At 39.4% G+C, this 13,896-nt stretch overlaps 2 protein-coding genes across 6 annotated transcripts in view; both read left to right on the plus strand.

Annotated features, from left to right (window-relative positions):
- Positions 1 to 12,630, plus strand: part of LOC144645087 (uncharacterized) — a 104,458-nt gene extending 91,828 nt beyond the window's left edge. For all 5 annotated transcript variants that reach the window (XM_078504556.1, XM_078504557.1, XM_078504559.1 and 2 more), the window contains 2 exons: positions 8,084 to 8,191; positions 8,640 to 12,630. In XM_078504556.1, coding sequence (XP_078360682.1) covers positions 8,084 to 8,191; positions 8,640 to 10,400 — 1,869 coding nt within the window. In that variant the 3' untranslated portion in view covers positions 10,401 to 12,630. The remainder of the gene's footprint in view (positions 1 to 8,083; positions 8,192 to 8,639) is intronic.
- LOC144645173 (uncharacterized) lies at positions 2,025 to 4,163 on the plus strand. The gene is made up of 2 exons (XM_078504657.1): positions 2,025 to 2,166; positions 3,420 to 4,163. Exons 1-2 carry the CDS (start codon positions 2,093 to 2,095, stop codon positions 3,532 to 3,534), a joined length of 189 nt encoding a protein of 62 aa, XP_078360783.1. The 5' UTR covers positions 2,025 to 2,092; the 3' UTR covers positions 3,535 to 4,163.
- Positions 12,631 to 13,896: the final 1,266 nt, after the last annotated feature.

Genomic DNA, 13,896 nt, shown 5'->3' on the forward strand with positions numbered 1-13,896 from the left:
GGAAAAAACGTCAGAAACACTTTCCTTTAAGGTCATTGCCCTGAAATAGAACTGAACACAATTTTTTAACCAAACTTCGCCTACTGGTTTATTACGTTAAGGGAACTTAAATTTTGAAATAAAAAAGGGGGGTCACTAGATTCGTTTAGTAGCAGGAAGACCTTGTATATTCCATATAATTCCTTTAAAATTCCTCTACGAGTACTAGCAAAGTACACGTTTTTAGCCATAATTTATTTTTCAAACACAAGAATTGATCTGTTTTCATTTTACAGAAAGAATTAGATCACTACACCCAAAATATGAGAAAAAATTGATAGGTCACCAGACTCGTTTACGAGAAAGCGACACTTTACTTCTCTCGCGGGCTAAGCCACATAGAAAAAGCCGCCATTTTGTTTATGTGCGCGCGCGCTCGCGCGCGCTTATTACGCGTAAAATTCTGCGCAGTAAGGATGCGCAATGCAATACAGGGCAATGACCTTAATTTGACTGCGTGTGTTTTTGTTAGCAACACCTTTCTCGCGCAGTCTTTTCCAGACTCCCAGATCGCAGAGAAATTAGGCGCTGGCAGCTGGACTTCTCATGTCTACTTGTGCTTCTCCCGCACTTTTCTTTGCTCGATGTCCATAATCTTAGAGCCAAATTAACGGTGTTTTCCTCAAATTTTTAATATTTAGCTTCAACCACCGGGAGACTGGTAAATGTTTTGAATACAGGAAAGCGATATTGACAGTGTCGTACGCAAGCAGATAATGTCGGTGACGAAAAATAAGAAAATTCCCTCACGTTCTCTTCCCTTTATTGCGCAAACGAACTAATTGCCTCTTTTTTTCTTTGTTTTCTTTTGGGGTTTTAGCTTATAATTGTGGACTTATAGACACTATTAAACAATTTAATATCTTTCGTTCAGACAGGCAAGTGTCGCCAGCTGGAATACAATTGATTATATGACAAACTGGACCAGAAAAGTATTCTAATATTCCGGGGTTTTTTTCCATGAAACATCGTACCAAAGAAAACTATTTTCTGTTAAGAAGAAACGTTTTTCCCGTTTTCCCTAGCCGATAAATTTGGTCGAGCCTCCATGGTGTCTATGACGAAAAAATAAATAAATAAATAAATAAAAAACATGCACTCATGCACGTTTTCTTTCCTTGTTAATTTTTCTTTTCTTTTCCTTTGGGGTATTAGCTCATAATTATCGACTTACAGACACTATTAAACAATTTAATATCTCTCGTTCAGACAGGTACGTCTGTGTAGTTAATGTCGCCAGCTGGAATACAGATAATTATATGACAAACTGGGCCATTAATAAGAAGAGAAGCGTTCTCATTTGCTCCCTAAGCAATCCTAATTTCGTAATGGGCATGAGTAAAATAAACCACCCGCCAACTAATTTTTCTGAATTGATTTATTGAAACATCGTACCAAAGAAAACTATTTTCTGCTACATAGAAAAAAATTTTCCGTTATCTATGGCTGATAATTTTGGTTAAACCTCCACGAAAGTGAATTGAAAAATTTGTTTGATTAACTTGAACTGAGTTCAAACACAGCTGAGTTCAAGTTAATCAAACAAACTTTTCAGTTTTTCAAGTGAAATAGTTTTATTCATTCTGCTTTGACTGATCTCACAGTTGGACGCATATTAATGAAGAATGGAAAAAAAAAAATATCCAATCTACATTTATTGATGAATGTTTTAATGTGGTTTTTAATTTGCAAGAAACTGAATGCGTTTTTAAATGAAAGAAAAATAGTTTTTGAGCGTTTGTTCGCGTTTGCTTTAGATCTGTATTGATCATATTTTCTTGTTGGGTAAAAATTAAAATATGCACCCACACAACAAGAATAACAGCAAAAACAGACAAAATATACGGATTTTTTGCTTCCTTTCTGTTCAAATTTGCTTTTTTTTTAAAAAAAAAATTGTCATGACGTCCATTAAAGGCAGTTATTTTGACTTGTAACGACAACTTTATTATAATTGTGATAGTTAAATAAGATGACAAATAGACGCCGAGAAAGCAGTTTTGAGAGAGACATTTTCCTGTGAGGTTCGATATTCTTGAAGCGTTTCAACATTATGAAAAATCCTCTGTGTAACGAATTGCTTCTGTTCCAGCCAACGAGCACCGAAGTTGAAGACTTTAATTCCTGGTACGTTGTTAATTGTGTCTTGAACGCTTTCCTAACCGTTAGCGCCATTATCTTAAACGGCGTCACAATCCAGGCGATAAGGAGAACTTCATCGTTGTCAAAACCTCTAAAAACATTGCTCCTGAGTCTTGCTGTTTCTGATCTTGGTGTTGGTTTACTGTGCCATCCTTTTAACATCGCATTTCTAATCAAGTGGTTACAGAGAAACACAGAAAACTACCCAACTTGTGGTGCGTATACCGCATTTACCTTCATTACAAACTTGTTGTCTAAAGCTTCTTTTTTTGGTATCGCAGCTCTGAGTGTAGACAGATTCTTGGCAATTCATCTTCATCTCAGATACCAGGAACTTGTGACTCACAAGCGTGTTGTTGCTGTGGTGATCTCCATGTGGGTGCTAAGTGCGCTTTTTGCTTTATTCAGACTGTTTGTGTCTACTGATATTACTTACATTGTTTTTGCCATTAATGGGGTAATGTGTTATGTAGTCTCAGCGGTCCTTTATATCAGGATTTATTTAGCCGTACAACGCCACAAAAAACAAATACAATCCCTACAAGTTCAACAAGAAGCAAAGAACAGTGAAGAAATGGCGGCAAATTTTAGGAGCCTTAGCAAATCTGCACTCGGTACATTCTATGTATATGTCGTGTTTTTGGCCTGTTATCTGCCGAATAGTTTTAGTTTGGCTTTCATTGCATTGTCTGGGTCAACTTCTGTTACAAAGGTATCTACACTGTACACATGGATCCTGGTGTTATTTAATTCATCTTTGAACCCTGTTGTTTACTGCTGGAAGTTGAGACCCATTAGGCGCGTTGTCACGCACATACTCCGTAATATATTTCAAGGGCACAACTAATGAAAGCGTTAGTTTAAGTGCATAGCGGAAGAGGGTTTGATTTGACAAAGCTTTACATCCTTGCTTTTCATATGACTTTTCGTTTTGACGATAATCTCAAAAGAACTTAGTAAAATCATAAAAGGGTATTCATAGTGCGAAGACGCATTTCGAAGGAAAAATTAACAACAATATCGAGAGCCGTATATATTTGTAGATAGGGCGTTGTCGTTAGGCATGCATTTCAGGCGTTTTCCTTTTATTATAAGAGTTGGCTACAGAATGTTATTGGCAGCTAGATCTGAGAATCAAGACGAAACTTTGTAGTAACGAAGGAAGCCACGGGTGGGCGATCACCTCAAAGAAATGTCCAATCTTGACTTTTTAAAATTCTGTTGTTTGTTTTTTAAAGCGACAGCTACAGAGTAGCGTCCACTATTATAGAGAGGTATGCCTTCCTACGTGATCAAGTGGGACATGGCTTTGTCAAGCTGCTTTGTCAAGGAAAACAAACAAACCAAGTGTGAGGCCTCTTTTGATATTCAGGAAAGGACAATGTTAACATGAAAAGAGAAAATGTAAATAATAAATTTATTATTATTTGCCATAGCTTGCACGCTATACAGATCAGAACAGCTCAGTATTTAAGCCTTATTGTGTATGGGCTACCAGGTTAGTACAAAAATCGAAACGTGTTTAACTTGGTTATTGTTATTTTTCCGTTTGTATATATTGTATATAATCAAGAGAGATAGAGGATAGCCGACCTCCGTGATCAAGTGGGATATGGCTTTGTCAAGGAAAAACAAACAAATCAAGTGTGACGCCCGCCTTTTTGATATTCAGGAAAGGAATATGTAAATATGTACTGTACAGAGAAAATGTAAAAAACAATTATCTTATTATTTGCCATAGCTTGCACGCTATACAGATCAGAACAGCTCAGTATTTAAGCCTTGTTGGGTTTTACTAGCCGTTTGGGCTACCAGATTAGCGCAAAAATCGAAACTTATTAACTTGGTTGTGATATCATAGTAAAACTACAACCTTTATTTCTAGGACTTTTTCTGTCAGTGTATATTCTATATTGCCAAGAGATAAGAGTTAAACAATAAAACTAGGAACAGCTTGTTTTTAAGGGTGAAAAAGAATAATGAAAAATCTCGATGATTTGGTAAGTGCAGAATGCAATATGGAACAATTGAAAGTATGATGTTTTATATATGTTCGTGTTTATTTGCTTTACTTTACTTTCGGAAAACCTGTTCACAGGCTACTTGTATTCTTTCCTAGGTGTTCCTTACGTTAATCTTTGCAAACGTAACACGACACTTTCGTTCGTTTGTAACAAAATACTTTTGTTTTCCTTGAAAATGCCGTAACATGAAACTCTTGTTTTTTGTTTGTTTTACGGCGACATCGATGACATTTGTTTAATTTAATTAAGTTACGGTTTAAACTGCACGAAAGACGATTCTCAAAACTAAAGAACAAATCTAATCAAAAAACATCTTTTTCGAAAGGGTTTTTAAAACGCAGTACAGCTAGGATATTTGTTTCCTGGTTATCAGGTGTTCACGCCGAAAATCCCGGTGCAAGTTTTTGCATACCTAATTACGATTTACGAAAGCGCTGTGAACACGTCACACGCTCACTCAAGCATGAAGCCGAGAAGCACGTAGTGTGAAGATTTCTTTCAAGAAATGTCGGAACCGTCACGAAAGCATGTTCAAACACTAAAGCGGCAGAGGTTTTACAAAATAAAACGGAGGTTAGTTCAACCGATGGAGAACAAATAAAAGGAAAGGAAGTGACGGATGTAACATGATATTGTTGTTTTTTTCTCGCAGATCGCTGTGATGCCTTTTAAGTCTAATTAAATTAACGCCACGGATTCTACAGGAATTCAACCGCATTGAAAAGCACACCACGTTAGGCTTTAATACAAAATTTCTAAACACGTCACTGTTATTTTAATTTTCGATAGCTTGAATTTCAGTTTGTTATTGAAACAGCAAACGAGATACTTTTGTTTTTGTCAAAAACATGTAACATACTTTTGTTTTTGTCAAAAACGGATGTAACATGATGTTTATGGTAACGTGATTTATTTTCTGCAAAGAAGGCGACATTGATTATAACACAGATGTTATCAGGTTATCAATTAATTATGAGATGCTAGATCACCTTTTCTAAGAAAACAGCATTGCCATATCAAGAAATATTTCACATGATCTGCTATGACGCCTTACTGTCTAATTCAATTAATTTGTGGTTTTAACTTGGGGCCACGGAGTCTACACGAATCCTTCTGCAGAAGAAAAACGCAATGTTCGTGATGAAGACTGATCTGCGCATGCGTTTAGCACAAAGTATTTTTTCCAGAAAGAATTGTACCACAAGGAGAGCATAGTGCTTTCTGAAACAAATATATACCTTGAGTTCTTCAATTGTAAGTATCGTAATGGACTCCCCGATTTACCAAGGGCACACGGTCAGGTGCTCTCCATCCCCTCCCCCCTTTACAGAAATAATTAATTAATTGATATTAATTAATTAATTGGTGATTAAAAGTTTACACCGCGTTAGCGGTTTAGTGGTTTAGTGGTTTAGTGGTTTAGTGGTTTAGGGGTTTAGCAAACGCCAACCCACCAAACCATCACAATAGTGCATTCTGCACTAAAAATGACAATTTCTTTACATTTAGTGCGCTAATAACATGAGAGCTGTACAGTCTTATGTAAACAAGTGATGTGTATGAATAAAAATATAAAAATTCCCTCACGTTCTCTTCCCTTTATTACGCAAACGAACTAATTGCTATTATTTGTTTTTTTTGTTGTTGTTGTTAGTTTTTTTTGCTTTGCTGCTTTAGCTTAATTATCGACTTACAGGCGCTATTAATTTAAAGTCTCTTGTTTATCCAAGTAATTGTACAAATTAAATGCCGTCAGCTGTAATACAGTTTATTCTATAACCTGCGATCAGGCTTTCTTTTTTTTTCCGTTGACTCCTCCGCCGCGAGAAAAATAACGCCTGATCGCAGGTTATTGATTCTATGACAAACGCAGACTCGTACCCAGTCGTTACTCTTTTTTTCGTTTTCGCTACGTTCGAAGAGGTTGATGGGAAGGAAATAGAAAAAGTAAAGTAAGTTCGTCCTTCCCTTGATGCCTTGCGCGCTGCTCAAAAAGCAACAGTAGCGACTGGGTACGAGTCTGTGACAAACGGATCTGCGATAAAGAGAGCGATCCAAATTTTGCAATATGCACCGGGGAAGATGTAGTGTCAGCGAATTGATTTCGCCGATTTGCTTTCTTGAAACGTACAAAAAATAACTTTTTCTGTAAAGTGGAAACCTTTTTTCCTTATCTCTGGCCGGTGATAATTTTAATTAAACCATGACGAAACTTTTTGTTGTTTTTTTTTCTTGGAATTATAAAGCGCGTTCATTATGTGTGCCCACATCGCGCGTACGCGCCCACAGACATCCTGAACTTTTTAATTGCTTGGTCTTCTCCCAAGCAAATTAAAAGTTAATTATTGTTTTATGCGTTGCATTTCGACTCAGTCGACAGTAAAATGACAAATGTAGCGTTTTAATAAAAAAGTATAGGTTTTAAATAAATATTCAATCTACATTTATTGATGAATGTCTCCGCTACTGAGACGACTCTTTCATTACAACAAAATACTTTTTACATTGAATATTATATTAGTCTAATCGCCCTTAGCCTCCCACGCAGTCGTTCTTAGGGGCGATCGTGTTTCAGTGGGGAGGAGTGAAACACGATCGCCCCTAAGAACGACTGCGTGGGAGGCTAAATCGCCCTGGGCGCTTACTTCAAATTTCCAGGTTTTCCTTGTTAAACTCCGTTATTGAAAAATCTTTATTTTTTATACAATTTCGTTTTTGGTACGAAACCTGGAGCAATTCTGCACTTTTTACTTCATACATTAATTCTGACTGATAGGGGCGGGATTATGTTTTTTTTTGTGTGTGTGTGTGTGTGTGTGTGGATGATCGGCTAGGAATGATAGAGTAAATAATCATGGAGATAGTATTGTGCTTCAAGCCCTGAAGCTAATTGAAACAGCTGGCCTAACCTCGCCCAACCTCATACCCAGGTTCACTCTGCTTCCAGCCGCGAGAGAGCCTGCGAACGCGGTTGTTCCAACGGTTAATGCAGTCCAAACTGTACCCAGTGCTTGAAAGCCGATCAACGTTAATCCAGCTGGATTAAAACTAACCATGTTTCATACTGGATTAGCTTGATTCTTTAGTTGTTTTGAGAGCGGATTATTTCACACAGTAGATAAATCGTTATTCAACCAAACTTGTTTAGGTGAAAAATTTTATCCGCTTCTTTTTTAATCTCCTTCGGTTCTTTTTTTGGCATTTTACTGTTTGATTTGTGATTAGTCAGTAGTAAAGAATTCATGTTGTATGCGTTACGCACTCGCATAACGTAACTAACGAAGGTGTATTACACTCTGCGGTGCGGACTTTGCTAGCGATCCTAGCGATGCTGGCGATCGCCTGCTTGTTAGTGTTTCTTTTGCATACCACCTTGTGGTTCCCAGTCGTTGATACTGAGCGACGAATGCCACGAGTTCTCTCATCAGGGGAGCAGGGATGGCGCAGTGGTGAGAGCACTCGCCTACCACCAATGTGGTCCGGGATCGTCGCATTCTTTCGTAGGGGCATATCCTTAATCATATAACATTACAAGAGAATCCGCTATTTTGCGCCTGCTCTTTTACGCCTATGAAAAAGGCCAACAAACCGGTAATCTCGTCACCATAGGTCGCCGCCGGTTCATTTGGTCAGCAGTAAGAATCGTAACCTCTCCTCGGACCCCATTGTTTTAGCTTGCGCAGAGTAGTACTTGCTTTCTCTTGTGTTTACACTTTTGTTTGTTTTACCAGCCAATCAGATTTGCGGAAAAGTCGAAGCTAACCAGAGGTTGCGCTTCTTGGCACTGACCATAACGTTCGCGGCTTCTCGGAAGAATGACATACCGACCGTTTTAGCTGTTTCATTTATAACAGTCATGTTTTCTTGTTACTTTTTAGGATGGCAAGTTCCCTATTTGTTATGCTGCGATGCATGGTCATCTGACAGTAGTAAGGTATTTACTGCAACAGGAACTTAGCACCGAACGGTTACTAGCGGACCGGAAGGTATTGTTACATTCTTAAATTACTGTCAAACGTTTTTGTTGTTGCTGTATAATGTGAGCATTCTCTCTAGGTTCCCCGATGCGAGCGCCGTAGAGTTACAAAAAAAATATGAGTTGTGAATACTGAAAAAACCTGGCACGTTTAACTATCGCCAGATGCATAAAAAAGTTTCTGTGTAATGCGGGTGTAAAGAATCACAATTTTGCAAAGAATGCAGATCAGGAAATCTTTGAAAGCCAATTTCTCCTTCGATATTACACGTAAAAGAGCTAAAACACTCGCCAAGTACTGTGTAGCAAGCTCTTTAAACGTTTGGAGTCAATTCGTGTATAGCCGGATGCCTTCTCTACGGAAAGTTGTATGCTAATGAGGCAAAATGTAAACACTGATGTCAGCAAACATTCGCCTATTATAAAAAAATAACTTCATGCTATTGTCTTTCTTGTAGTTCTTGTTTGATCTGATGGTCTGTTCGAACTTGGATGAAAACGAATCAGTCATAGACTTTATTCTCCAATGCCCCGCTCCAATCTACGCCGCGGCCAAGCTCTCGAAGCACTACCGCAACGAGTCGACGCGGGAAAAGGAGCGCGGGCGCGACCTGCTGGCGGCGGGAAACGTCTGCGAGAACATTGCGTCAGAGTTGCTGTCTCTCGCATGCGCGGATAGCGCTGAGAAACTGCTGACCGCCATTGATGACCGGGACGTGCCGTTTCTGGATTATCTCATCGAATGCGAGCAAAAGACCTGTGTGTCACACCCTTCGGTTCAAGTTTATCTCGGAGATGTGTGGCGCGGAGATTTTCAGTGGGATGACTGGAAGTACTTTCTGTTGTTTATATTGTGCTTGATTTGTCCGCCGCTATGGGCGTTTCTCTGCCTACCATGGAACGATAGCTATCATAAAATACCGATAATCAAATTCATCTGCCATTTGATTTCTCATTTCTACCTCATCGTACTGTTTAGCTTCACCGTCGTGGTGCCCTGGGAGGATTTAACTGGTACCACACTGCTCCCCAGGTGGTACGAGTGGCTGTTATTGATCTGGTTATCAGGACTATTATTATCCCAGCTCACGGACCCTCACGATCGCGCGGGACTGGGTTGGATCCCGATCATTGTGCTATTTTTAAGCCTGATTGGCATTTTGTTGCATTTAGCGGCGTTTGGTGTCCAAGGGAACTATAGAATCAACGTGATATACTCTCGGAACCAGTTCTTCGCAACATCCATGATGCTTTGCTTTGCGCAACTGCTGGACTTTTTGTCTTTTCATCATTTGTTCGGTCCGTGGGGGGTAATCATCCGGGATCTCATGTACGACCTGGTACGTTTCCTTGTGATTCTGTCAATCTTCATGGTGGGCTTCACCGCCCACTTAGCAGCCGTCTATCGACCTATGTTACAAATCGAAGGCGGGACTGGACTGCAGAACACGACAGTGGATTTCTTTCGCTGCTTCGAGCTGCTTTTTTTCAGTTTATTCGGACTGACAGAGGTTGAGAAGTTGCGACCCGACACCGATGACAGTGCCACGTTTATTCTGGCCAAAGCCACGTTCGGAATCTACAATGTGATAACAATTATCGTTCTCATTAATCTGCTCATTGCTATGATGAGTGACACTTATCAACGAATCCAGATGCAGTCGGACATCGAGTGGAAATTCGGCCGCGCCAAGTTGATTCGAAACATGAAACGTTCCACCACCACCCCCTCCCCTCTGAATCTTGTCACGAAACTCTTTTCGTACTTGCGCTTGCTTTACAAAACGAAATTCAAATGCTGCCGAGCGGACATCATCGACATTCTTCGTACAGACGAACAACTTCCCGACAGCACGTCGATGAATCCGTTGTACGACACGTCCAATACATGGCTTCCGAACGGAGGCCTTCGCCACCGCGAAAGCACTCAGAGAAATGCTCGAATCGAAGAGGTCATTGACTGGAAGACCCTCGTGAAAAAGTTTTTAACTCGTCGTGGTAATAGCAGTGAAGTCGCAACGCATGGCCAAGCCAATCGCGACAAACTTGTGTCGCCACGTGATTCGCACGTGAACATGAGAGGTAGAACCGAGTCTGCACTGGGACCCGGTCGACCTGGCACTTCAATGGGTTCCACCATGTCTCTTCATCGAGTGGTCGCAGCGACGGTGAGGAAGATTGACATTGTGTCAAACATTAAGGATATGAATGACGTTTGATCCAGTTCGCCAGAGTGGGTATCTATCATAATAAAAACGATACGTTTCTAAGAAGCTGTTGTGTTGCGTCGAAGTGCACACATAGTTACTATGAGAGCTTAAACAAACTACGGTAGCAACAAACACGAGAATGTCGCCGAAACAAAAGGTTTAATGAGCAGTACAGTGATTCGTGCGTTATGGATTTCTTTTCCGCTCTGTGGAAATCAACAAGGTAAAATGACCAAATCCTGCGTATTTGGGGAGAGCGCAAACCACGACGGCAAATTATCAATTTCTCTATTTGGATTCAAACTCAGCTGAAACAAAACCGTATAAATCTAGATAATTGTGGAATTCTTAGGTAAAATATTAATTCACTTTTTACTAGGCGTTGTCCTCGACGTCGCTGTTGCCATTGCTTAAGCTCCCTGTCAATTTAAGAACTTCTTAAGTTAGCAATGACTTGTGAGCTAAGTGTTTTATTAGAATAAAAACCATAAACAAATTGTATGATAAACCAATCAGAACTCGGTGTAGAAAAGCACAAGAGAATTTGCGCGACCAAATGTCTATCTGTTTTAGTTTTAAGCCTGATTGGCTGAAAATACACCGTCTTAATTCTGATTGTTTAGCAAAGCTAGTGGCGCGTGTTTTTTCGAACCAATTATTCAGTCGGAGGAACCTGTCTCATTATTGGCAAACCCCGTTTCTGAGTGTTAAGGCTGGTTCACACCTGCGACGCAAATGCAAACGCAAATTAAAGCGACGTTCATACGTATAACGCAAACGCAAGGAAAGTAAGTTACGTAGACGCAGTTGAAAACATTTTCCAAGATGGCGGGCAAGTCACCCTTTGCTTGCTTGCGTTTGCGCTTGCATTTGCGTTAGCAATGTTCACACGCGAAGGAAATGCAAACGAAAGCCAGGTGCAGTAAAATAGACAATTCCCCATCCCTTGCGTTTGCATTTGTGTTAGCAAGGTTCACACATGAAGAAAGCACAAATGCAAGCACAAGCCAGATGCAAGAAAATGGACAATCCCCCGTGCTAATTCACACGTATTTTTCTTGCATTTGCGTTGCGTTTCCATTGCTTGTGTGAACCAGCCCTTACTTCTGTCCAATCAGAATGACACGAGAGTTCTGGAAACTATGGCATTAGCATGTCACCATCAAACTACTTATGTTGCTTACTAACATCCCTGCGTAAACCACGAGCTCAGTTTTTCCGACTGTCTAAAGTCTGCCATTGCAAACCAAAAGTCACGTGACTACTTTTTTTAAGTTGTTAGTCAGTGAATTCTCTATTTTCCAATTGCCCATAATACACTTTGCTTGCCCCCCCCCCCCCCCCCAAATTTTCTTGGGAGGACTGCATATTTTCAAAAAAATAGTTTATGCAAAATTTGGGGAGAAAACAAAGTGCATTATGGGCAATTGGAAAATAGAGAATAGAGCAAGATTTTCTTTTCTGTAAAAAAATCGTAGATTTCGAAGTCAGTCTTGTTTTTGATAGATTTATTTTAATATTTGTGAGACTGTTATTTATTGCTGTAGAAAATCCACAGTTAAAGAGGCTATCGCGAGGTAAACGATAAATATATTTCTAAATGTTATTTAATTCATTCGTAGACTTCAGCCTAGTCCCAGGTGTTCTCTTCCTCTCGCGGGCGAGCGTAAAGTACACGTAAGGGCCTGGGAAGAATTTAGTGGCGTGTTAAAATTTCACACAAAATTGAGTGTGCCGGAAGGGAGTGCCTCGGTTCTAGCTGGAAAAATTCAATCCGTTGGGCCTGTAGCACAATAGTGCGCATGCACAACTTTGATTGATAGAAATTGTTCGAGACTTTCTATAGAGTAAAGATACAAGAACATACATGATTTATATATTTTAGCTGTAAACATGAAACGCTGTGGTTGGTGAAGCTGTAGGTCGTTGGAAATTCAGTTGAGTTAATTAGTCGTAACTATTGGTGTTCCTTTGATGAGTAATTATTGATGTTCCTGAGTGCAGTGACTTGTGATTTTATTGTCGTAGTTAAGTTTAAGATATTTTAAGCGGCTACTAAATTAAGCGAATTTTCTGTTGCAAGAATTACCGAGAGATTTCGGAGATCTCAACTGACATTTATTAGAAATTTTAAAATTTACAGAGTACTCTGATATCAATTGACATCGTTAAACGTGATAAATAAGGTCTAACCTCAGTATACATGTTCATCGTGAGAATTAAACAGATTCGACCGTGACCGTCTCTGTTGTTGCCTTGTTATCCTCAATCTTCTTTTACCTATTGGCCTCTTGTTATTTCAGGGCTCACTCAGGTTCCCTCCATTGTTGCCAAGAGACGTTAAGGTTAAGAATGAGAAAAAAATACATACTTTCTTCTTTCACCGTCGTTGTTAATCCTTACTTATTTTGACTACACTGGTGACGCACTCTCATTCTCGGTTTTAGTATCATGTAGTGACTTGCACACAGTAAACATGGAGCCAGACCCTTTCAAACGCGCGCACAATTGCCCGGGTAATCCCCCTTTTCACGGAGGCATGAACCAATGAATATTGAAACAATAGGAATTTGTAGTTAAAATTGCCCAAACGAGCCATTTTCAAGGTAGACCATTCTGCTCATTAACGGATTTCTATTGTTTCGATATTCAGAGCGGATTTTCTCTGCGTGTCAAACACGCGTGTCTTCGACACTTGCACACAATAAAAATGTAGTTACACCCTTTCAAACGCAAGCACAATTGTCCAGGAAATCCACCTTTTTACGGAGATATTAACGCATTAATATTGAAACCATAGGGATTTGTTAATGAGTTAAAAACTGCCCAACCAAGACATTTTTTAAGGTAGACCATTTTGCTCTTGTTTCAATATTCAGAGAGGTTCTTCCCTGCTTCTAAAAGACTTGTGACTTCGACACTTGCACACAATAAACATGACGCCACAGCCTTTCAACGTACAAACAATTGACTGGTAAATCACTCTTCACAACCCAAGAATGTTGAAACAATAAGAATTTGTAAATGAGCTTAAAACTACCTAAACGAGCCATTTTCAAGGAAGACCATTTTGCTCATTAACGGATTTCTATTGATTCAATATTCAGAGGGGATTTTCTCAGCGTGAAAAACACGTTTGTCTTCGACAGTTGCAGACAATAGACATGACGCCACACCCTTTCAAACACGCACAATTGTCTGAGAAATCCTCCTCAGTTTTCACAGAGATTTACCTATGAATATTGATAGGTAAACAATAGGAATTCGTTAATGAGTTAAAAACTGCCCAAACGAGTTATTTTCAAGGTGGACCATTTTGCGTATAAACGAATTTCCATTTTTTCAATATTAAGATTTTCTCAATGTAGATTTGTTTTAACATTTAAGGATTAAATAAATAACCGCACAACGTTTCGACACCGTAATGGCATCATTGTCAAGTAAGTAATAAAAAGTAGAAAGATAATGTATTCCGGTTGAGTGTCAAATAGCTTCATGTAAAATA

Source organism: Oculina patagonica, chromosome 3 (genome assembly GCF_052425735.1).
Source record: "Oculina patagonica isolate OP01 chromosome 3, crgOcupat, whole genome shotgun sequence".
Classification (NCBI taxonomy): domain Eukaryota; kingdom Metazoa; phylum Cnidaria; class Anthozoa; order Scleractinia; family Oculinidae; genus Oculina; species Oculina patagonica.